General features: G+C 39.7%; 2 protein-coding genes across 7 annotated transcripts in view; both read right to left on the bottom strand.

The window, feature by feature from the left end:
- Positions 1-13,176, bottom strand: part of HOXD3 (homeobox D3) — a 36,708-nt gene extending 23,532 nt beyond the window's left edge. For 2 of the 5 annotated variants that reach the window (XM_034785595.1, XM_034785599.1), the window contains exons 1-2: positions 3,095-4,120; positions 1,925-1,951 (exon numbers count right to left, since the gene is read on the bottom strand). The gene's annotated coding sequence lies outside the window, so the exon portion shown is untranslated. Of the gene's footprint in view, positions 1-1,924; positions 1,952-3,094; positions 4,121-12,604 lie in introns of those variants that run through there. The other 3 variants (XM_034785596.1, XM_034785597.1, XM_034785598.1) reach the window with 3 other exon arrangements.
- A 3,852-nt stretch (positions 13,177-17,028) lies between these two features.
- Positions 17,029-20,122, bottom strand: HOXD8 (homeobox D8). Of its 2 annotated transcripts, none has more exons than XM_034786405.1 (2): positions 18,998-20,122; positions 17,029-18,434 (listed from the first exon to the last, which is right to left on the bottom strand). In XM_034786405.1, exons 1-2 carry the CDS (start codon positions 19,488-19,490, stop codon positions 18,142-18,144), a joined length of 786 nt encoding a protein of 261 aa, XP_034642296.1. In that variant the 5' UTR covers positions 19,491-20,122; the 3' UTR covers positions 17,029-18,141. The 2 variants fall into 2 exon arrangements, with proteins under 2 accessions (XP_034642296.1, XP_034642295.1); XM_034786404.1 differs by having other exon boundaries at positions 17,039-18,437; positions 18,998-20,113.
- Between the last annotated feature and the right edge of the window lie 3,876 nt (positions 20,123-23,998).

The raw sequence follows: 23,998 nt of genomic DNA, 5'->3' as shown, positions 1-23,998 counted from the left end.
CTGTGGTCAACCTCTCCTCCTTCGACTATTTAATACAAGGAAAATCAGGACAAACAAGAGTGTGCGTTCATATTTCGGGGTATTACGTTTATCAAAGTAAGGTTTGCTTTGATGCTACATTTAACATCTACTTTTGATGTGTTTGGGGAAGATATTTTTTAACATCAACTTTCTAATTATGGCGGTGCTAATTATAGCAAGTGCAACCCCAACCGATTTTGTGAGCAAAATTAACTGTTCTGGATTGCTGATATTTGCATCTAAATATTTTAATATAGCCCCTTTGCTTGCTCTTTTTATTAATAGTGCTTAACTATGGAACGCTGAACAGTTCAATCTGCTCAACAAGCCAACGCTACAAAATCTGGTTCACAGCTCAGCAGAAAGTTTTGGTTTTCGAAAAACATGTATAGTGTTGAACAGAAGGGATCGATAGCGTTGGAAGAATCACTTCCATATTCTGTTAAATAGTGCCCATTTTCATATTTGTTAGACGCTGTGACCTGCGTTTCACCTTATTGCACGACTTGCTCAGACAGGTCAAAGCCAAAGAGTTATTGATGAACAAAAGCGTTAAATATTCACCTCCTGTTCAACTGCCCATACAAATGCTTTTGATCTATCAGCCTTTTTGTATTCTGGTTCATAATCAGTATGCTAAATGTAGGTTTGTATAAAGAAAGTAATCCATAGATTAGGGTCGGCCACAGAATTATATAGCAAGAGCATTCATGCAATTCCGTGCTGAGCTATATAAGAGAAGTTACCTATGGAAGGGAATTAAAAACCTACAGCAGAGGCAATTGTTTAGTTTAGTCAGAGAGGATTCGAAAAATAATATTGCTAAGTAAAATCAATATCAGAACGATCAGCCTGGTATTAAGAAGTAAAAGAGATTGTTGGTTAGATTGTGTGAAAAGGAAGCAGAGAAAAATATAAATAAGTACAGTTCCACTCCTGCACATTACCACATTCAGTTCATGCTTTGCAGAAATGGTAGGAAATTTAGGTTTAATGAATCCTCAGGAATCTTAGATTTTATTTTTCACTTAGAAAAACAAGTCAATGTTCCTCTGAAGCATGAAGTTAAAATGCATTTAACTAAGATCTTTGCCATTATTTCAGTCATACAGCGTCAAAAACAAGCGTTTTCTACTTTATATTTAGTTGTTGTCTTCGTCACAGACTTCCCTCCCCCCAATATTCTCTTGTGTTTCATTTCATTTTGAATGATCAAAGATTGGAAAATCAGTAACGTTTGACGTTCCTCCACTGAACTCAAATATTAGTTCTATTCCACTTCCTCATATCATTTAAATAAATGTCATATTTTCACTAGCTCAAAAAGACTTAATTGAATCAGAGGATCAGTGATACTATTTAGAATAATATAATTACATCACTAGGCAAACAACTCAGCTTACTAATGCTAACAACATACAAATGCCATTATGCCATTTATTCATTATGCCATTCCAAACTAGTTTAAAATTAGATAACAAAGGCAACTGTATTTTGAATCCTTTCTGGAAAAAGAGGAGGAGTAGCCAAGCTTATTGGTATAACATGATAAATTCAGTATTTGCGCAGGGAGGCGCTGTATAGCTCTAGCACGTTAAAATGGTATTACTGCTAATTAGTTTATGCTACTTAAGAGCAGCATAATATGTCACCTAGCACCTGTGTTGCACTGTAATTATCTCTAAAGAAACTCTACATCAACAACTTTTAATATTATATGTGATTATAAACATGCACGAGGACAGGCTTAAATAAATTGAAGCCCAAGAATCTTTATATACAAATAAAACAACTGTGTAGTCACGTACAAAAATGGCATCTCTTCTCTGATTTTTCCAGTCTAAGGAAAAGAATCAGTGTTTTCACTCAGTGCTAATTTTGTAAGAAATTAGGAGTTACTTACTGTAGACGTCTGTCCATTGTGTCGAACCTGTTGCAATAAAAACGTTTGTTATTGTTATATTTAATTGATTAATAATATTTCTTTACAACATTTATGGAAACATATGACATGTAAATAGGCAGAAAAAGTTATGGCAAATTCTGAGAACAGGATAGTAGAAAGGAATTCCATTTCGAACTAAGAATAATATTCAACCAGATTTTTAGGAGCACATCTTTCTCCAATGGCTGAAGTGTGCTAGTTTCACTTTCACTGTTCATTTACTGTTCCTATTGTATACGTTTTATTTCAGAGAAGGGGAAAAGGGGAGGAAAACCGTCTACTTTCACCATTGGAAAAAAGAATAACAAAGGCCTTTTTTCTTTTGTAATTCACTCACATCTAAATTAGGTATTCAGATCCACCTTTGATCACTCATAACCTATAACGTGTAGCAATACGTCACGAAAACATCATATCCATTCTGAGTCTAGAAAGAACTATAATTCTATTTCAATATGGCAGGAGTTACTCCAATACCCTTTAAGACAGCCAGTAATTATCCAAACATTAACCAAGGTGTCTTTGTCTGCATTACCAGAGGGTATATTTTAGTAGGATTTACCTTCACCTTTCTTTTTTTTTTAATTAAATAGAGTTAAACAGTAATTTAAAACAAAATTTACGTGCATTCAGACTGATGCTCATTAAAACATAGATGCTTAAAGAGAAAATGTCAATCTGGTTTTATTAACAACTATTTTGCATCATCCATTACCCCATCTTACAGAATTGTTCTATTAACATACAAAGCAATTGAATAGGTAATAATAGTTCATAGCTTTCTAAGCCTTTTTTTTTTTCTACGCTACTCGGTTTTCTTCTAGGATAACAACTAGCACTTGCAATAAGAGTGGAATCTCAGCAGTTAAACACTAAAAAAACACCTTACCGGGATAGAACAGGGTTAGTTTCAGAGTGAGATGCTACATTATAATCAGAAATCTCAGACATGGAAAGGCAACCTAATTCTATTCTCTGCCTCATCCTAAGTACCGGAGCTGTACCCGTTCATGGTTACAGTAAATCTGATTCAATCCTTATAATATCAGGGCTAGTTTCAGGAGGCACAAAAACAGCGGAGCCTCTCGATCACGTATATGGTTGTATGAAGAGTAATAACGGACTTACTGTGTGCTTTTCCAGTGGAAGTGGGGGACCTGAAAGAAGAAATGTCTCGATGTTCGGATTCAAGCTGAATGTTCCTTGCTAACACTTACCCTATTACTGCTTCCAGGAACTGGAGCATCTGCACTTGTGTGCTCTTAAACTAATTTATGGTGGGAATTATATTTTGGCTTGTCAACTCTCAAGCCATAAAACAAAGTTTATTGGAATCACGTGCCTCTAAATAGCCACTCAGGGCCTATCTCTATGGAACCATAAATAACCTTCAGCTTTAAACTTTTATTCACTAAATAAAGGTTCGCTGAAACTGTTCCATAAAATGTAAATAGTTCAAAATATCAAGGCTGCACGGAAGGTCATAGCTGTATCAATATGACGGTCTTTAAAATAGTATATTGCAAGGAATACGACTTAAAAGTGGAGTTAGCTCTCCAAAATTGCTTTTGGGAGAAGGAGCTTGTGCATTTCTCTGTGAGTACCAATTCAAACCTTTATTTGAATATGTATGTAGCGCGTAGGGACGGGGAAGCAAATCGTAAGGAGAAAAGAGACGTAGTTCATTTAGGTGATTCTCCCCCACCCCCTTTAACCGGAAGTTTATGGCATTTTGGTCAAGCGCCCATGGAAAATGGTTTTGACTGATTAATCTGTTAAACTGCTTCTCTGTGGATTGGTGCCAGAAGGCTGAAGTCTCCCAGCACATGCATGAAGCTTCTAGGAAATGTTTGTCTGAAAGGTGTTCGCAAGTGACCAAACTGCTTAAAACAGCAAGGCACTGGGGCTTTCTCAAGTGAGAAATCGCGAAGCCTGCCACAATGAAATCTTTGATAACTGAAGCAGTAAGGAGGGCTATAAAACAATAAAACAGCTCTGGTGTGAAGGGATCAGGGTGTGAGTGAGCAAATGAGGATTTCTAAGCACAGGAAGTCAAATGCCACTAGCAGTCTCCCAGCCTCCCTTTGCATAAGGGAAGCTGGGCACCAATTAATAATATATTACCGCGTCCTTTTCAGATTAGAACGTCAGTAGTAAGTACAGCAGCGTTGGTGAAAAGGAGAGGTTTGCTGATTCATGACAGAGGCTTGAAGCCTTCTCTTTAGTAAAGTCTAGATCTGAAAAGAAACAGGCAACAGACCTAAAAGTGTTTGAATGGAGAAGGGAGCTCCTCTCTCCCCGAATAGCACATACATTATTAAAAATCATTCAGCTATAGATTCAAGATGGTAGAATAATGTCTAACACGAATGATTAAGTATATGTTATTGTCAGGAAACCCAATAGTCTATAGGCGAAAGCTGGTGCCAATCTGCCTAATAAAGACTTATTTACATCTTAACTTCCCCAATAGTCTCTCTGTTTCTATAATCATGATTTAACAATTTGTCTTTCACTAGGTAGAGAGTATGAGGAGTCCTGATTTTTTTATTATAATAATGTTCCTTTCTTGCTTCCTTTCTCTGACACCTGGTTATTTTGCACTCTGGTGTTTTCCTTTTGCCTCGCAAAAACTTTGATTCAAAGATAACGTTTTCGTGTATTCATAAATAGGACAATTCTGTGAAATAGTTTGTTTCTTTTTATGCTCTGTACTGCCTCCGATTCCAGATTCTATCTGTGTTTGGACTGAAGAAGCCTTCTGGGTGGTTTGCTATATTCACACTTTCAAGGATATGACGAACTATAGAGGAACTACCATATAATCTTACTCCAAGAAAGCTATGGACCAATGGGAGTTCAGAATAAACTCTTAGCCAGTACAGTGTGTGAGATTTTAGCTATGGACATCGTTTTAACATGTAAAGGACAGGAAGGGTTAAATCCTCGCTTACCATATAGAAAATATATCCCTCACAGGCTATTTCTTCCAAATCTTCATTTGGGTACTATCGTACCGTGTGAACAACAGCCTTCAGAATGACAGACCGATAGAATGGAATTGGACAAAGTCCCGGAGAAAGACCTTCTAGCTGAGAATAGGCCAGAACCTACATCACCTGTCCAGCTAACGAACCCAATGACTGCAAGTGGATTTGTGGGTGCGTGGGGAATAGAGAATCGAGCCAGCTATGGGATTGCAGAAAGCTAACTGTAAGGAGCAAAGCAAATGCAGATCCCTACATAATATTCCGATATGTACAGGCAGGTTCTGGTCTTTCTACAACTTGGGCACTGTAACATTATGGGTCTTTCTGCAATGTAATGAATTGATGGTGAGGGACTATCACACACATCCTAAATGAGCTGTATCAGTGTACTTGTGAGTATACACGTACACATTCTGAAAGAGCATTATGAGCCTTGTGCACATGATTTGAAATAATACAGTCAATGCCACGTTTATTGGAGATTGGTCCTGCTTTGAGCAGGGGGTTGGACTAGATGACCTCCTGAGGTCCCTTCCAACCCTGATATTCTATGATTCTATGATTCTATTTCAGTCTTCCTTCTAAAGCACAGCAGCTAAAGAGTCAAAAGTGCGGACCAACTGAAGCATCCAAAGCTAATTACATGGAAGTCCTACAGGTAATTATTAAGTGACAGCTAAGGTAAAAGTGAGTTAATCACAAATAGTTTCATTGCAAGGGCGAAGGAAGTGGTTGTAGATCAGAATCTAATGGGGAACCGTCATTGTTTAGGCAGGTCAAAAAATGAAGGCACCAATTCATGGAGTCTGGGAATCATATTGTAGAGGACAAATTTTCTTCATACAACAGGGTAAAATGCGTTTGAAGCTGGCCAGATAACTGAGATCATTGTGGTACAGAAAAGAGAGGAAACATTATTAAAATCTGGCAGATTAAGATCATGAGTCAACTCAGATCAGTGTAATAAATTAACAGTGTAAGATTTTCTTAAACTGCATGGACAATCACTTTAGCTCCTTTTGCAATAACCTGGACAATATAAGAGAAATTTATAAAGTGGAATTTGGCACTATAAAGAGAGGAAAAAAGACCAAATGAGCTGTGGGAGAGGAAGTGTGTGTTCACTAAGGTGGCAAAGAACACCATCAGGAAGAAAACATGGCACGGTTCTCAGTGCAATATTATAACATTGAAAAAATGTGCAGTTCAAAGCAAGACACGACTATTAAGCAGCTAAAAAGGTGTAGCAGACAGAATGCACGTGCAAAGGCTGGAAGACACACCTTATTTAGCCTTAGCACTGAAGAAATCAGAATGGAAGCAACTATTTTAGGGATGGATACAATCAAGGTATTCAACTATCCTGAAAGATGCATAGAAGATCCAGAAATATTGGGAGCGAGGAGACACTGGGGATGGGAGGTGGAGCACACAGAGAAGTTCTACAGAGAGTAAATTGGGATATAAATCTTACTAATTGGGGTATGGAGATACTTTGCCTGCTGCTGTGTAGCTCCAGTCCACAGATTTTAAACAGGGAAATATGGTGTTCTTCCTGCCGAACTCATTATGAAATGCTGGTGTGTCTTTAAAGCTCTGGTCAGTGAATACGGAAGACAGATTTTGTTGTTCTAATGAGAAAATAGATTTTTGAGGATTCCGAATAGTACCTGCTTTCAGGTACTGATGTTGCTGATCTTAAAATGGAACAGAGATAGGGAGTAAAGTAATCCAATAATAATCAGTTTTCACTGGAAATAGTAACGATAAAGGAGTGGGATTATTGTTATTATGTGTATAGAGTGCGACTGGCGTTTATGGTACTGGGTGGACATACAGACAAGGATCCTGCCTCGAGGAATTTACAATCTAAATGCAAGCAGCAACTGTGACGTACTATATCACCTGCGTCAACGCTTTCAGCTTTGTGCGATCTTTATGATGGCCAATAAATTAGGTTACATTATTTTATCAACATTTATCCAGACATAGGAATGGTTACTGCTCTTGACTGTAGAGGTGAGGGCTTTCAGTGAATGCCTTTGAAACTCGAGGGCCTCGTCCCCAGCAGAAAGCCTGTAAAGCGAACAGTGCCAGCGTGCCTGGAAAGTGGGTTGAGTAGGAAGATCAAAAAGACAAACACGCGGACTCTGTCAGAGCATCCCAACCGGTGTAAGGGTTCGGAGTGAAGATGCGGTGGAGTACTACATGGAGTCCACAGGGTGTGAGAGCTGCTGTAGGAGGCTAGGCTCACCATGTACTGTACTTATACCATTGAAGGGCACTGAGGAAAGAAGGGAGGGCGCTAAGTGACCAGGAAGGTCGGGCTGGTACAAATACTTGGGGCATGACGGTGAAAGTTGAACCCTGAAGGATGCACCTGAGAAAGAGACAGGAAGATTTGTGGGTGAATGTGCTTTTACCACCCACTATCAGAGAGCGGAGAGTAGACAGATAAGTGGGGATACTACCGCAAAGTCTGAAGGGGAAATGCAGTAGGGGGTGCTGCAGCGGAGATCAAAAGGAGAGCAAAGGAAACGGTGACTGAACAACATCAAAGACCGGGCTGATGACACTGGAGAGCAGCTAATAGTGAGCACTGGTGAATCATAGTACAAAAAGGCTGCCTATACACCCTCATAAATGAGGACTGCACGTGATGACAGTGGAAGCTGGTAGTGTTTTAAATGTCAGTGGCCTGCGGCAGACTGGGCAGTGCTAGGGAGACAGTGAATCGTTCTTTGTATGGGGAGGTGTAGTGCTCTTCTCATATCCGTTAGGTAGATTTGACTCAGGGAATTGGGCCCCCTGTTGAGGTGTATGTTGGAGGGTGGGAAGGGAGGAGGCTGAGTGTAGCTAGAAGGGTCAGCATCAAGAGTTTAATGACTCAGTTGATGATGATCAGTACAACTTCATTACACCAGTGACTATCTCAGCGTTAATCACAGTGGTCCTACCAACCCACTGCAGTACCGGATTGAGGGGGACAAAACGGATGTGATAAAGGAAACAGTTTTCCCCATTTGTAAAAAGTTTGCGTCGCACCCTGGATGATACCCTGGTAGGGTCAAAAGAAGGGAAAAACGCACAGGAGTATTTCCCGACAGTAAATAGTCATCAGGGATTGTATCTTGATGGCTGTTTCTGCTGATTGCCAGATGAAAGCCTGGGTGAGCACGTACATGAGTGTACTGTGCCCTTGGCATTGCTGCTGTGCTGCTCAGGCACGGTGGAAGATCATGTAGAAGGGGCTCTCCCCTGTGATTGCGGAACGGCAGTAGTTTTACTCTCTGGCTAAGCTAAGGGCAATTCTTAAAGACAGAAAACTGTGAGGCTTGTCCTACAGCGCCTTCTCCTGGACGAGAGGCCGGAAAACAAAATGGTTATGCACACCCAGGGAGAAAGGCCTCCTGGTTTCTCAGGGACAGGTTCCCACCCCAGTGAGACAGCTTTGAATGATCGGGAAGAGGGGGACCGGGGGAGAAGGAGAGGGTCTGTCGGGGAAATGTTTTCTGAAAACTTGGCCTTTTTGACGTAGCCTAGATAAAGTCTGATGAGTTAATTCGCAGTACACAGATAAACACATAAAAATATCAACTCTCCAAATAGTTTACAACATTACCACATAAATCAAGGGATACTACCTCTCCTCCTCTTTGATTTTGCTATATGCTGAATCCAAACGAAGTGATAAGCAAGAGTCCAGGGATCACATAACCCGCAGGAACGGGTTCTTGCCCTTGTTTTCTGAGGTCCCAATGCCTATGCATGTCAACACTCATCGGAATTATAGTTTATTTTCGACACATAAACTGAGAAAGCAGATGCAAAAGGCAGAATATGATTGTATAGTTTTGAAAGACAAAAGATATCAAACATCTGGAAGGAATATTTTCATCTTCTTCCCAAAAAAATATCTTCCTTATACTTAGGGGCAAACTGCCAATTTACTCACTTTGAGTGGCACCTTACTTTTCGAGTATTTCTATTGATTTCTGGCCTAATAAAATACCAACAGGAGAAAAAAGGATACAACGGAAAATAACAAATAATTGATGTTAAAAATAAACCTGTGTCTTTCCTGACAAAGGAGTAAACTCTGGGGCACATTTTCTGAAGGAGAACTCCCCATTGCAGGCAGTGGGGGATGCTGCTTTAAAGGTGATTGCACTCTCTGATCCAATGTCAGGTATAATGGTTGGCTTTTGAAAACAGCGAAAATAAAATAATATCCAACATTCGCAAATATAGAATCAAAAGCGCATTGGGCTTTTTTTCCAATTTGTTTTCAACGTGTTTGGGTTCATTTTTCAATTTTTAAAAAAATATTAGACAATACCTGCCTATAGTGTAGATGGGTCTATCTATCTATCTAGCTATCTCTACGCATACATTATAAATACCTATTATCCGAATGCACGTATGTATACACACACAGAGAGAGAACTAGATAAAAATAACATCTTTCCTAGTAATGAAACGGGTAAGAGTGCATACATTGCGTAGTTTCCCTTTTCATTAAAACATACCAAAATAAATTGTTCCTCTTCCCACCTTCACCTTTGCAAGCACTTGAAACCATTTTTCATGGGAGTTGATATAATCACCGGTTCCCTCTGATTGGCAAACTAAGTTCAGACACTCGAAGTCACATGTTTCTTGGAGCATGTATGACGCTTTTATTATTTTGTTATTTCCCCTTTTAGAATTAGAGATTTGAGATTCCTTCCTTTAACAAGCAAAATTGACAAAGTACATCAATGAAATATATTCTTGTTGTATCGTATCTACTTTGGTGGGCTCTTAGTATAAGCTGTACTGAGCTGAATGGTTGAAATGTTTACTGTGCTTCATCTTTTCCTTTAACTTCCAGGTTTTTTCCCTCTAACACTGCCAGCAGCATTCACTGCCGCACTGCAGTAGAGCAGTAAATACCTTTAACAGCTGCCTGCCAGCCAAGGAGTGAAATACTGTCTTTGTTCTGATTTTTTCTGCCCCAAGAGCTCATAAAGCAGTCCATGAGAAATATATTTCTTTGAGAAAACATGACTGGAAAATAAACAAATCGTTGGATTCTAAGGCTCAGAAAAAAAAATCTTGTATTTATTTTTCCTATCTATTAGGTTTGCTTTATGTTCACATTCCCCCCTCTCCCCCCCGCCCCCCTTGGATATTCACCAAGCATCTACCGGACACAGATTCAGTTCATTCATCTGTGTTTTTCTTCGAGACAAAAAGTGAGGGAATTTACTTACAAAAACGAAGCATGGGCTATAACTTTATGTTTAAACGTTAAACGAGTGTTAATGAGGTCTGGATAGCACGATTGGTTCCTGGTTGCAGTTTCCTTGATGATGGTTATTCTTTACAGAACGTACGTCATTAAAGTATATTTAATGAATCCTCTATTTCCTTTCAAAGATTAAATTAATTAAATAAATCAATATTCACATTGTACTTCTCACACCTGCTTCATGTTACATTAAGAACGCTTTGCAACCAAATAAATAGACACACAGATACACACATATACGTTCTTTAAAATTTTTGCAATTTAGAAGCACATACGCACACACACACACATACACACATTTAGCAGCATGTGTGTGTGTATGTGTGTTAATTTTAATAACAGAAATATATCGAGAGAGGTAAAGAGAATTGAATGCCGTCCCTTTTAGGGAAAAAACCGTAAAATACCAAAGAAACCGTTCAATGGGTGTGTATATATATATATACAAACCCATTGTGTATATATATAATATACACATGAGCATATTTTTAAAATTCCCCCCTGCAAAGTTATAGGGTATTCTCCCCACCCACCCAGAGCTGCTATTAATTTGAAAAAATTTAAGAGAGAATTTTGCTAAATTTAGATAATTTTATTTCTAATCAACTGCATATTACCTATACTAATAAATATATCACGAGGAGTCATTCTGAGAAACAAATCATTAGCTAATGCATAATTTTCCAATTGATATTGTAAATTGTTGCTGTGTCAGAAGTTATTTCCACCACCTAACTGTCATTTTAAATCAAATGTCATTATGGTGTTGCGAAAGGATACATATAAAGCACCAGAAAGTTATGAGTCTTCACTTTACTCATTATAGCAAGCTTATGAGATAATAGACCTATTGGAAGGCACACACAGTGCGGGATTGACACTGTTTAATTCTGCAGGCTTCAAAATAGCTATCCTAGACCCAGCAGAATCCTTTCTATTTTCATAATCAATTTTGAATATTATATACAATGCTTATATTTGACATAATAAATGATTGTTTGTGACCTAAATAATGCTGTTGTAAAATGGTGTATGTATATATTATATAATATGTATCGACCTTTTTCCAGAATTGTAAACATTAGATGCAATACAACATTTCTATCACCGAGGATAAACAATTATATAATTATTATATATACATTTCAAAATACAGTTTGTAATAGGTAGATTATACATATATGCATAACAGAAAATATATATTATTTGTGTATAATAGCTATATATTGTAAATTAATCTATTTATAAAAAGTTATTAACTTATATATTTGTAATGTTACTATTTACAAGTCGTACTGCTAGAACTGTTGTATTGCGTTGCATTGCATTGTAGTGTATTGCATGTTTACAACTCTAGAAATGGTAAACGTGAGTGCCTTTATGTGTATCCCTTGTATCAGTATAATACGTGGTATACAATATATTAATAAAATAGAATCAAGACAATGTAGATCTGGCAAAAAAAATCACCCTAGATAGCCCTGGAAAATTAAACACGCAGTAGACAGTTACTACAAAGCTTCTTTAAGTTCTGAAATATTCATTAACTTCAGAGTCTTATATTTTCCATTATTATAAAGTTCTGCCTTGTGATGAATAAAGCTAAGCAGCAAGAAAGAATCAGACCACATACATATCCTTTATGGTTTGTTATAATTAAAAGCATAGCGAGAAGAGATGCTGTAAAATATTCATATTCAGTGTCAACGTCACTCGTAATTTGCTAACGGCATAAATCCAAAATAACGGAGAACTGATAGCATTATTCATCCAGGCTCAACATTGATAACTTTCATGTGGCATTCAGCGTTGCAAATTATTAATGACAAAAATCCTGACCAGAAAAACACCTGTTAATCTATAGATATGCAAAATCATGAGACTAAGCAATCCGTCAAAAAGCCCTTTCTTGGAGCAAAGCAAAGAATATCACACAAATTAAAATGTCTGTTCTCTATCTTTGATGAGCGTACACTCTGCTTCAACTAAACTTCCTGCTTCGGCATTCAGCAGAGTATTTTGATCACATTTGCCACATTTTCTTAGAGCTCGTTCTTCGAGACAGCCCTTAAACCAGACCAAACACACCCCAATAGAAATAGTTTTAAAAGCGGTGCTTGCTTGTGGCTTAATGGATCACAAAATGCCTCGCAGACAGGTGACAAAACAGGCAGGGGCAGTTAGCAGCCACATTCAGTGCAGTTAGTGACCTACACTGGAAGATATTTGAGTGCCTAGATGAATGCTACGGGTATTATTGCCCCGAACACTTTCTTTTATGACTTCTCAAGTCATTTGGTGGCGTCTGGGTTATGGGGAGCCCTGTAATAAGGCAGAAATGAATGAATTCCTTACCCGCTCGCTGCACTGGAAGAAGGCAGGGGAGCCGAGGAGGGTCGCTGTAATCCATTAGACGGGTTGGTAGCAATCCGAGCCGCATAACATAAAAAGGCAGAAGACAATGGGCTAACAGGTACAGGGAGAGAGCTCTACCCAAAACAACCTGGCTCCGGGAGCCAGCCTGGCAGACTGGGACCTTGCCACTCGGCAGCGAGATGCTCGCTTATGAGTCCTCAAAATAGCTGGAGGCTGACAAGGTAGCAGCCCTCAGGAATCGGGCGAGTTTTTTTTTTTAAGAGCTCTGGTCTAAAATGGATCAGTACACAAACATCATAGCGACTGTAATACACCTCATTGGAGACAAAGGTTAGAAAAAGAGGGGTTGAGGCTCTCAGAAGGCAGAATGCAGGGGGAAATTCGCCAGGGAAATCAGGAAAAAGGCCATGAAAGCCATCACTGCCTGCACATGACCAGCCTCAGCCAATGACGAGCCCAAATAGGTCATAAAAAGGTCTATTACCAAGTTGTAAATTTTCTTCAAACAAAAAGGAATTTACTGCAATTCCTTGCGGATTTTGCACATACTGCTTACCAGCGCCATGTTTCTTTTGCCTGCTCTTTCTCTCTCTAGCTTTATTTCCTCTATTTTCCGTGACATGTCAGATCATCTGTGCATTCTGACTGGGTCGTGTAATCAACCCCACTGGAGAGCTGCACTCCCAGGCAGAGAAGTTATAGAAGAAAATGCAAAAGAAATCCGGGTTTGTTTGAAGCGTGTTTATTTCCACAAAAACACAAGCCTGGGTCCCAAAGTCTCTGGAGTCCTCCCAGAGTTCTGGTGCCAGCGCTATTCAAACGGGAGATCCTCTTCCCTACCTGTTATCTAAATTTCTCGGTGTTCTTATACCAGGAATGTTGGAATTTATTCTGAATCAGTTTTTTAATGTATGTAATTTATATTTTCCCCCAACAAAAAAGAAGCAGAACTGCTTTAGCGCCCACTACTGAACTCAAGCTCACTGATAGTCTACAAATAAACTGATCTGGAATAACTTCTTCCTAACCAGTCTCAAATTTATAACGCACACAGGTTGCTCAGTGACTTCTTTAATTCGAAGGTGCAATCATCCACGTTGTTCAACTGCTGCGTGTTTTCCCCTTTTTTACGTGAGTTTAATTAACCCTTTTGCATTTGGAGAAAACAACCATGTGTATGACATTTGCTGCTCAGGAAAAAAAACTTTGATTTCTTAAAAGTTGTCCCTGGACCTACAAATGCAGATCGGAGCAAAACCGCGTGACATTCCTGGCTGTTTCCTCTTCATATTTTGACGTTAGGAAACTGCTACGAATCCTGTCCTATCAGCATCCAAGATAATTGTGCACACAAATGGAAAATAGAGTTAAAAAATAAAGTATTCTGAAATATATGCACCCTCTTCTTTAATATTCTACATGAGTGAATTACACGTGAGCAAAGGGACACCGAAATGAATGTCACACAAGTGCAATACTCACAACAACGTCCATGCATACAGGTATCAACAGCAGAGATATTTTGTATTTCACTCATTTAAAGCACAGATGTTGGAAATTGAAATTAAATAGCACAACCTGTGCAAAAATAAAAGGTGCCATTTTCATAAACTGCTCTTGGGGATTTGTTTGAATTGGCGCTGCATTCACTAGCACATCAAAAACACTTTTCATTCCAAATGTTGCCTCTCCCTCTGTAAATCACAGGACCCGGATTTTACGGGGCTGTATGCTGTCATACTGTGGGCCATTTTGTGACATCGATGTGTTTAGCAGAATTCCACATTGATATCCGAGAGCCAAGGGTACGAAATAGCATTATAAACTCACAGAACCAAAATTAAAAGTGTTGGGGCGGGGGGCTTTCCCCAAGAACGAATGAGAGAGATGCACGCTGTTGCAATGTTGCTAGCCCACTGCAAATAAATTGTACAGGGTGCATGGAATTTAGTTCCTCTTCTTTGCTGGTAGCCTGTTTACACACCTCTCTGGAAAAACATGCTAACAAGCAATTTTGTAATGCATATTTGTATTTTATTCTCTCTGCTTTGAAAAAAAATAGATGTATTTTAGAATCAAATATTTGTCCACAAAAGTCTTCATCCAGATTGATACATATCAGTGGGATAAATAGCCACGTTAAAAAGCAACATTCGGGTTTATAGACTAGGGTAGTCATTTGTACGCTAGCTCAGACAGTCCTGGCCTTTCAAAATGGCTTTCCCTGTAACAGGATTCTCCTACATATAATTTAATCAAGCCAGGTTTGGTCCGGAGCAAATATGTTTATGTTGTCTCCGGTCAGGGAATATATTTTGACCGCTGATATTTAAAAAAAATAGAATATAGAATATCAGGTCGCCTGTAAATCTGCATTACCGAATCACATAGCCTTTGCTGACACTAGGGGGGTACTGGTGTATTTATGCAAATTCATGCAGCAAAATGTTTGCTTCATGGATTTTCTGCAGTCTCCACACGTTTACGAGTTTTAACCAAGTAGGAGATTAAATTTTTCACCTTTATAAAATAGATCAGAACAATAGCTTTGCTTGAATCACTCGTCCTTCAAGGCTGTTTTCTTTAAATGAGGTTTAAATGAAGTAACAAGTGGATTTGAATAAAAGAAACCAGTTAACCTGAATTTTATAAAATCATTGCCCAGGGCCTGTTTTTAGGCCATATTTCACACCTACTTAGATCGTATCAAATCCGGGAAAACTCTATTGAGTTCAATGGAATTAATACAGATTTTCAGAGGAGCAATTGAGATTGGAATTTGTTCCACTAATACAGTTCTCACTACTGGCTGATCCTGCACCACTGAATTCAAAGGGAGCAGGATCGGGGCTTGTCTGAACTAGCAGTTTGGTCTGAGTAAACAGCGTAGCGCAGGACTGCACACAGATTGGGCTGAAGTGTAGGCCATTTCCGAAACCCACTATACACAAACCCTCCCAGTATACATTACAGGCAACTGGTGTTTACACAATTTTAAGGTTGGTATCCTCAGCAAAATTTAGATTTCTGCTTCCGTGAGGACATGTTTGTTTATCAACCAGATAATTTAAGAGTGGGAAGCCATTTGTTGCACCACTAAGCGCGTTCCTGTGGTTTCTTTGCACGAAACATAATTCACGTAATGTGTGAGGGATTATGGGAAGGAGAAGGTTCTAAGCAAAATCTTGATGGAAACTATGAAATAGAAATCTTCACCAAACAAGGATTATTTTCACTCGGTCCGATCAGATCGTGCAAAATATCATGCCTCAGAGAGAAAAATAGTATTTTCTCTATCAGAAAAAAAAAAAGACATCGAAGCATTATAGTAAAGCAGTTGGACATGCCTGCGCCTCAAGCAAAGCACAAGTAGCATGGTATGCTTTTCTTATGAGATCTTGGGGACCTTCAGCTTTATTGGTGAGATCCCTTTACATTGCCTGTTCTAAATATAAACATTTCCCTCTGGGGTGTTTATATCGCTAAATTTCAGGATTAATGAGACCACAAGGGTTTATTTTCAACAGCCCCACACGAAATGAGTTAAAAACAAAAATCAGAAATATACAGATAGCATTTTTTAGGGGCAAAAGGGGCCTTTCCCTGTGTTTGTGCTTGTCTCGATCTGTACTGGTCTAGGGCCGGATCCTGAAAAAACTTGATTGCTTGAGTAGCTTTTATTCATGCTTCCAAACCTAGTAAACACAAAACAGTATTCATGTGAGTAAAGAATATTTAGATGAATGAGAATTAGCAGGATAGGAGTCATGTGTTTGGCTGCGCCTTCCTTTAATGATAAAATAAAAGTCCACCTGTCCAATAGCATCGTGCGGCTATGTGCCAGAGTACGATAATAATTAATAAATTGAATAATTAAATAAATAAATAAATAAATAAATAAAGGCATCACTTCAGAGACACCTTGTGTTCTACTTAGGTTTTGTCATATTTTAAACTTAAAGCAACACTGAAATACTTGATGGATAATATTTTTGAAACCTGAATACTCTTAATTAAAATTGGATTGTAATTTAGCAGTGTCATATATATGTCTATACAAATTCCCCTTCTTACTAAATGAAAAAAATGGAAATAAACTTTATTACCCTGCTGACAGTTGATGGTCTGTAGTATTAGAACGACGTATTATTGTGGAAATGCAGACAGTACATGGCTAATGAATGCGATCTACATTTTAAGAAATAGAGATGTCTGCTACCATTTTGAGTCTTGATCACAATATTAATTTGCAAGAGGCATTGCTATTTTCAAGAATAACAGTATGAAGACGTACGGACCTGCAGCACTGACAAAAAATCAAGATGGATCAAATGATCTTACTAGGCCCATACGGGTAACACAAATAAATATGGCGACCCTTAAATAAACAAATATTGCAAAACGGAAAATGGACAAATACCATGCAATTTATGAAAATTACAACAGCAGCTGAAAATGAAAATACGAGGAAAATTCATGGTGAGATGAATGGTTTCTAGTAACTGTGAAACAATAGCAGTGTTGGAGAGTTAATTAGCATGGACCCGATCCTGCATTACCTGTTCACCCCAAACCCCCAATGACTTCAAGAGACTACGTATAATAGAAATGCAGGATCAGACCTGAATTATATCATCGGCCTTTCAAGTATTCACTCAATAGACGATTTAATTGTCACAAAGTTCTTTCTCTCAAATATAGCAAAAAATTAAAAGTCTGCTACCATTGAAATCAATGACAAGCTTCCATTGACTCAGCCGGAACAAGATAAAACCTATTTTTTCTTTTTAAACCCTTGTGGCTATCGCAGTTTCCATAGACTTCAGGTCACCTGTTCTTTGTTTAAAACAATGCCGTTTTTCGGCTATGTTCTTTCGAAATATTTGGCTTAAGCTCTCCCAGCAATACCACATATAGTGAGAAACGATGAAAGGAAAAAAAGTTACGGAAATTGCAGAGCTCCAGAAGGTTATCGAGCCAATAAATTACAAAGGGGAGATAAGAGAACTGATAAGTATTACATTTGAATAAAATTATGTTTATTTTAATCAATAGCAATAATAGAAGGTAAATATTTTAATAAGATAATTTCTTCAAAATTATTAGATTTCTTTAACTTACTCAACATAATATAGGAAAAAGTTTAAAATAGTACAAGTGCACTTGTTCTGATTAATAAAGCATTTTATATGTCTCACTTATTGGTACTTATCATTAGGAAGTTTATGTCGTTGACAGTAATCACCATCTTTTAAACATTGGAAAATTACAATAAAATATATTGCTACAAATTCGGTATCAAATTTCCATGTAAATAAGAGTAAGTGAGCTAGAGATTGTGCTTGATACAGTAAAAACAAAGCCAAAAAACACAAAGCACAGAAACGTCAAGCCTAATGACATAGGATAGCTTGAAACACACTAAGGACCTTTGCAACAAAGAAAACCGGCCGTGTTTCCCAGCATATGTGGATCGTTATTTTCAATAATCTTTTATTAATGTTTAAAGGCAAAACTTAATTCGTCTGGCCTTCAGCTCTGTCTTCTTCCAGATCATGTGCTTCCTTTTTGGCCTCCCCTTCCTTTCCCTCCTGCCTGGAAGCTGGGAATTTGTCCTTGTTGTTTTCTTTTTTCCATTTCATCCTCCTGTTCTGAAACCAGATCTTTACCTGCCTCTCGGTGAGTCCTAGCGCGTGGGATACCTCAATCCTTCTCTTCCGTGTCAGATAAGGGTTAAACAGAAATTCCTTTTCCAGCTCTAGCGTCTGGAAACGACTGTATGTTTGTCTTCCTCTCCTCCTACCAGGCGCTGCTGATTAAAACAAAAACACAGTATTTTTCAAAACAAAGAGTTCACTGCCCTGGGCGCTTATATGTGTCTGTTCATCTAGATATAACCATACAGCTAGGAGACGAGCTAGTGCATATAGACGAATAAATATAGATATGTGGCTAGTTAGCTATGAAGTTGTGTACAAGGGTACAGAAAAATAGCCGTAGACATTGTCTTACACTACTCTGCTTTCATTACACGTCAGAACTTACTGGCTTGTTTTATGATCTGATCGCTGGAAAAACACACCCAGTATTTACATTTAAGCACCGAGCTTTTTTGACACGGGTGTACCTGTATTCATGGGATTTACGCCCTATGCGTCTGATCAGAGAGTTTAAGGCTACCCTGGTGTCTCCTGCACCTACTGCACAGACTTTGGTTTCCTCGCTGTGTTACTTTATTCTCACACACCAGCGCGGTCCCGGCACACACAGAGCCGCAGAGACAGGAAGAGGGAGTGGAGGAGCAGAGAGAAGGAAAAGAAGTTTAGAACTCAGACGTGAGATGGAAGCAAATTGGTTTTGCCAGCGTCCAACCTTGCGGTCTCATCCAGGGGAACATTGGAGCGGGAGACGAGCTCTGATTTAAGTGGTCTGGTTCCTCGCCAATATTAGCACTGGACGATTTACAGTCAGGATATTGTACCAGCTCGGCCTCTTGCTGGGTCGTAAAAAGCTGCTGTCTCTGTAAATTATCGTATCCGTAAAATTTCGCGGGCTCCCCGTGACAGGTAATCCCGCCGCAGGGGGCAGGAGGAGGCGGCGCGGGAGCGGGGGGAGGAGGCGGCTGGTAGGCAGCCGCGGGGCTCCCCCCGGCCTGCAGGTAATAGTCTGGGCCGCCGCCGCCGGGCCCGGGGTGCGGCTGGAAGCCCGCGGCGGCCGCGCTGGTCCCGTAAAGCAGGGCGGCGGCGTGGCGGCCGCTCAGCTCGGGCGCAAAGGGGCAGTCGTAGTACGCGGGGCCCAGGGGTTCGCCCGCCGCCGCCGCCGCCTTGTACTTGGCGTACAGCGGGTTGACAAAGTAGGAGCTCATGGGCGCTGCCCGCGGGGAGGGGGCCCGCGGCCAGCACAGCAGCAGCAGCCGGGGCAGGGGGCCCAGGCCCCGGGAGGGGCTGCCGCGGCCGCCCCGGCCCGCTCCGCTCTGCTCTGCGCTGCTGGCGGCGCCGCTGCCGTCCGGCTGCTGCTCTGCGCGGCGGCGGTGCCCAGCGCTGGGACGGACTCGCTCCCCGAATGACCTGCCTCGCTGCTTTTACGGTTTCCTATCAGGCACACACCGCGGCCCCACACACACGCACACGCGCTCCTGGGCAGGGGGAGCTTCGGCCTCGCTTGGCACGTCCCGCTCCCGAGGCACAGCGCAAATACCCCCCTCCCCGCCCCCGCCACCTGCACCCCCGGGGTGTGCTCGGAAAGCGCATATTTAAAACCCCGCGGAGCAGGCCGAGAGATCGGCCCAGATAACTGCGGGGCGGGCTGATCCAATGGCTGAGCGCGCTGGGGGCCAGACGCCTGCCCTGAGACACAGAGACACCCACGCCTGCCATAAACAGGCAGCTCTGCCAAGGGCTAACGTGCCTCTTCCACATTCAATGGTAGGGCTAACGTGCAGCGCGCAGGCCCGTGTAACACACGGGACAAGGGAACCAAAGGGGAGACTTGGGGAAGCGAGGAAAGGCACCTAACCCGGAGAAGCAAAATAAGGGCTGATCATCTGGTCCTATAGCCACCCATACATCTCCGCCGGAAATGCAACGGGGAGATGATTGTTGTACATGTAAACCCATGCAAAAGAGAAAGGCCCTGGTGTCCTCCCGCAGGAATCAGGCTATTGTCTAGGACAGCAGATAGGTTGGAAATGAGATGCACATTTACCCTTGACGCAGTGCACGCATGGCTGCGACTCCCAGGTTAATTGATACTGAATGGAAATCATGCCTATGAATATACTTTCCATCATTTCACCCTGGGTGAACGTCATTAGCGAAGAAAAAAAGAAAAGAAGAATGTGTGGGTGAGCATTAGCATCGCTTGGGGACGGAATAAGAAATAGGGTAGGAAGGTTCTCAGGGGCCGGGGAAGGAAGGAATGGCTCGCAGGCCATTTGCCTTTCTCCGTGTACAGTACACGCTGCTCTCTCTGAATTCTCTTCAGCTGAATGCCAAGGGAGATTCATAGATTCCAAGGCCAGAAGGGCCCATTGTGGCCATCTAGTCTGACCTGTTGTATAACACAGGCCATAGAGCTCCCCCAAATAATTCATGGAGTATAGAGGCTGGTCAATGTTTGTTCCAACGTTCCAGACCTGAAGCTCTGCGTTATTAATCTGTTATCTGGGCAAAGAAATACCGGGGATCATTCAGGTCCCTCCTTACGAATTTAGTGATTCTGTCTTTAAATTCACTTCAAACCAAGATTCGAGAGTCTGATCCAGTTCCCACAGGAGTCAGTGGCCAAACTCCCGCTGGTTTCAAGCGGTGCAGAATCGACTCCCGATTTTCCCATATTTTGGCAAAAGAGTTTCGTTAAATAACAGTCAGTTTATAGGATAAACATGAATATGATCTCATTGTCTGTTTAAAACAGAACATTAACATTTAGGTGAAATATTATATAGATCCAGTCGGAGCCATGTGTGACCGTCTGGTGCAAATCGAAAAAAATATTTGTGGTTACATAAAAGAGACTCCAGAATCCTTTCCCATCTCTCTCTGTCTCTCTCACACACATACTTCTCCCTTATGTTATTATGTCCAATAAACTTTCATTTTTTTCTGTTTATGTAGGTAACGTGGTAACTTCCACAAAATGAACTTGTCTATGCATAAAAACCAGAGACAGAAACATATGTCATGGAAAGGATATCCCGTTTAACATAAAACACGTTAAGACATCTTTCAGCGGAAAGGAAGAAATAGAATGTCATAAAATATACAATGTTATTCCGGAGAATTTATTTTCCATCTCAGTTGTTTTAAAGGATATGCACGCAAATTATTGTTGGTGTTATGGTTTCTAATCTGTAATTGCTTCTAACGAGGTATCCTGTATTCAGCTGAGTATGTGTGTTCTAAAAACATACTGAATTGTTTATTCTATAAGTGTAGGCCTCGATCCTGCAAATCCCAGTGAAATGGAGCCATCCTTACTTATGACAATGCATACTTCTTGCGTGAAAAAGGCTTCCCACCTGATTTGCAGGGAAAATCCCAAAATCTAGAAGAGCTACACCGTTTAGGATTTACACCCACGCAACTGGGAGCGGAGTCAGCCAGTAAAAGATTGTCCTATTGATTCCCTTTGTGAGATGGAAATGTATGGCTATCCAGACAGACCTTATTTTCCTTGCTATGCTAATTGAGTGTAGGAATATATCTAGAGATTGCTTGTGAAATATAGCAATGTATTGTATTTCATAACAGTGTATCTGTCTGTTGCGTCCCTAACTGTTCTTTAAAATAAATGTGTTTTATTCCCTGTGAAATTTGTAGGTATTTTTTCCTCTGGACCCATACATATTATTATGCACAGATGAACACTCAGATAAAAAATTAGATATATGTTTTATCTTAATGAAACATATACCAGTTCTGACCTTAATAAACCTCCTCTTGTTTGTAAAACACAAGGACAAGATCACAATTTTTTGGGAAAAAATATCTTTCAAACTTAGCTTCTTACCTTCTTTTACCCTTGGTCTTTATAACGTTTATGTTCATACTCCAGAAGTCTGTAAATTAATCGAAAGAATGCACAAGACGTTTGCTTAATATTCATAAAGAGCTTCAAGTATTTTATAGTTTCAGTAACAAATCCTAGAAAATACAGGGGGCATTTTTCGACAATAGGCCCAATAAGCCAGCATTACTTATAGCTTTTTTTTTTTCAGGGAACAACTTATAAGTAAAGGAGTTTATCATTGTGTTTATTGTCATAACTTAAATATAATACAATGAGCTGAAACCTCCTGGAAAAATATAAATGTTTACATATTTATGGCTTCATATAATTAAATATTGTGCCATGTACGGTGTAGTCCGCAAGAATCTTTTTGTCATCTCAAAACTGCTGATTACTCAAGGTTTTTCTAAGCTATCCATTTAGCTCGTAGTAAAGAACAGTTACACTTGTTTAATTTCGATTACAAATATAAAATTCGTGATTAAAAGTAGGATTGTCTATATTTTAATAAAAATATATTCTGCACGAAAGCCAGAAGCATTGTCAGCTCAAGAATAATAAAATGGAGCAACAGCGCTCTCTAGTGGTCAACTGAAATCGTGATCAGCAGCCAATTCGCTTTTACTTCTCTGTTTATATACTTACTCTACCTTGATTTAAAAGTAGTTTACTTGTTTTAACTCTGTCTTCCATGAATTATATAAATACTAGCTCTTATCTTTCACGTTCAACATTTAAAGATCTCTAAACAAGGCATACAAAACCAAAGGAATGTAAAGAACACCACTCTTTACACTGAGAAATAGAGTGGAGTTGAATTCTATACCCTTAATCACAAAAAGCTTTTTATTCATAGTTCATAATACCATATCTTTTAACACATATATACTACTCTTTCCATTTTTACACGTGCTATAATTAAGCACAGGTAAAATTAAGTGTCTTCTTTACACAAGGCAGCCAGTATAGACGTCTAAGAGCTTAAATGTTGAAAACCGTTGCTATCCCATTTTTGGTCCTGTTACTTTACATACTACATCACTAATACTAGAGGTTTGGTATTTTCAGGTTCAGAATTTTTCTGCCTTGAACTTGCTTTTGATTTAACTATTTTTGTAGCTGTAAACTTAAGTAAAGACTATTCTTTTCACCATCCAGGCAATTGGTTATCCCAAATATACCGAACATTCCACTTAACTGATTGGTAGAATAGTATACTTCTTGTATTTCATTCTTAAAGCAGTCAGCGTATAGGAATTAAAATGTCGTGTCGTTGGACACAGAGAGTACTTTGTTTAAATGGAAGTTGGAGGCTACCCAGTGGCTCGAAACGCCTTCATTTCCCTCAGACCATTTGGAAATAAATATACGTACATACAACGCAAAAAAACAGGACAACTTCAACTCTTCCATTTCGACTGGCAAATATTAAAATCAGGTTCTACCTATCTCGCCTTAGTATGATTGCAATTCCTTCCCAGCATATGTAATGGAATCAATGCAACAAAGCGTCCCGATTCCAGTAATACAGTGTACATCTGAGATCAGCCAGTAAAAACGGCTACTTTCAAAAATATGTCCATATTCGCACCAGTATTTATCGCCATCTAACACTTCTACAAATATAATTTAACAATCAATTAAATGTTAAAACCTCTGTTAACTTTTCGACCCGAGTGTCTTTTCTTGCCCGTATTGTCTTGGCCCAACGGTGACATACTGCAATTTATAGTCCAGATTTTAAGACCGAGTTTTGTCTGTATTTTTGTTTTCTTCTAACAACCGCAAACATCAAAATAAGATAGTTTCAAAGAAAAGCGCCATAGCATATCGTAAACTCATTAGGTCCAGACGTCTAGCCAT

Source organism: Trachemys scripta, chromosome 11, assembly GCF_013100865.1.
Source record: "Trachemys scripta elegans isolate TJP31775 chromosome 11, CAS_Tse_1.0, whole genome shotgun sequence".
Classification (NCBI taxonomy): Eukaryota; Metazoa; Chordata; order Testudines; family Emydidae; genus Trachemys; species Trachemys scripta.
The sequence above is the reverse complement of the archived record's forward strand: the minus strand, read 5'-3'. Positions and strand labels throughout refer to the sequence as shown.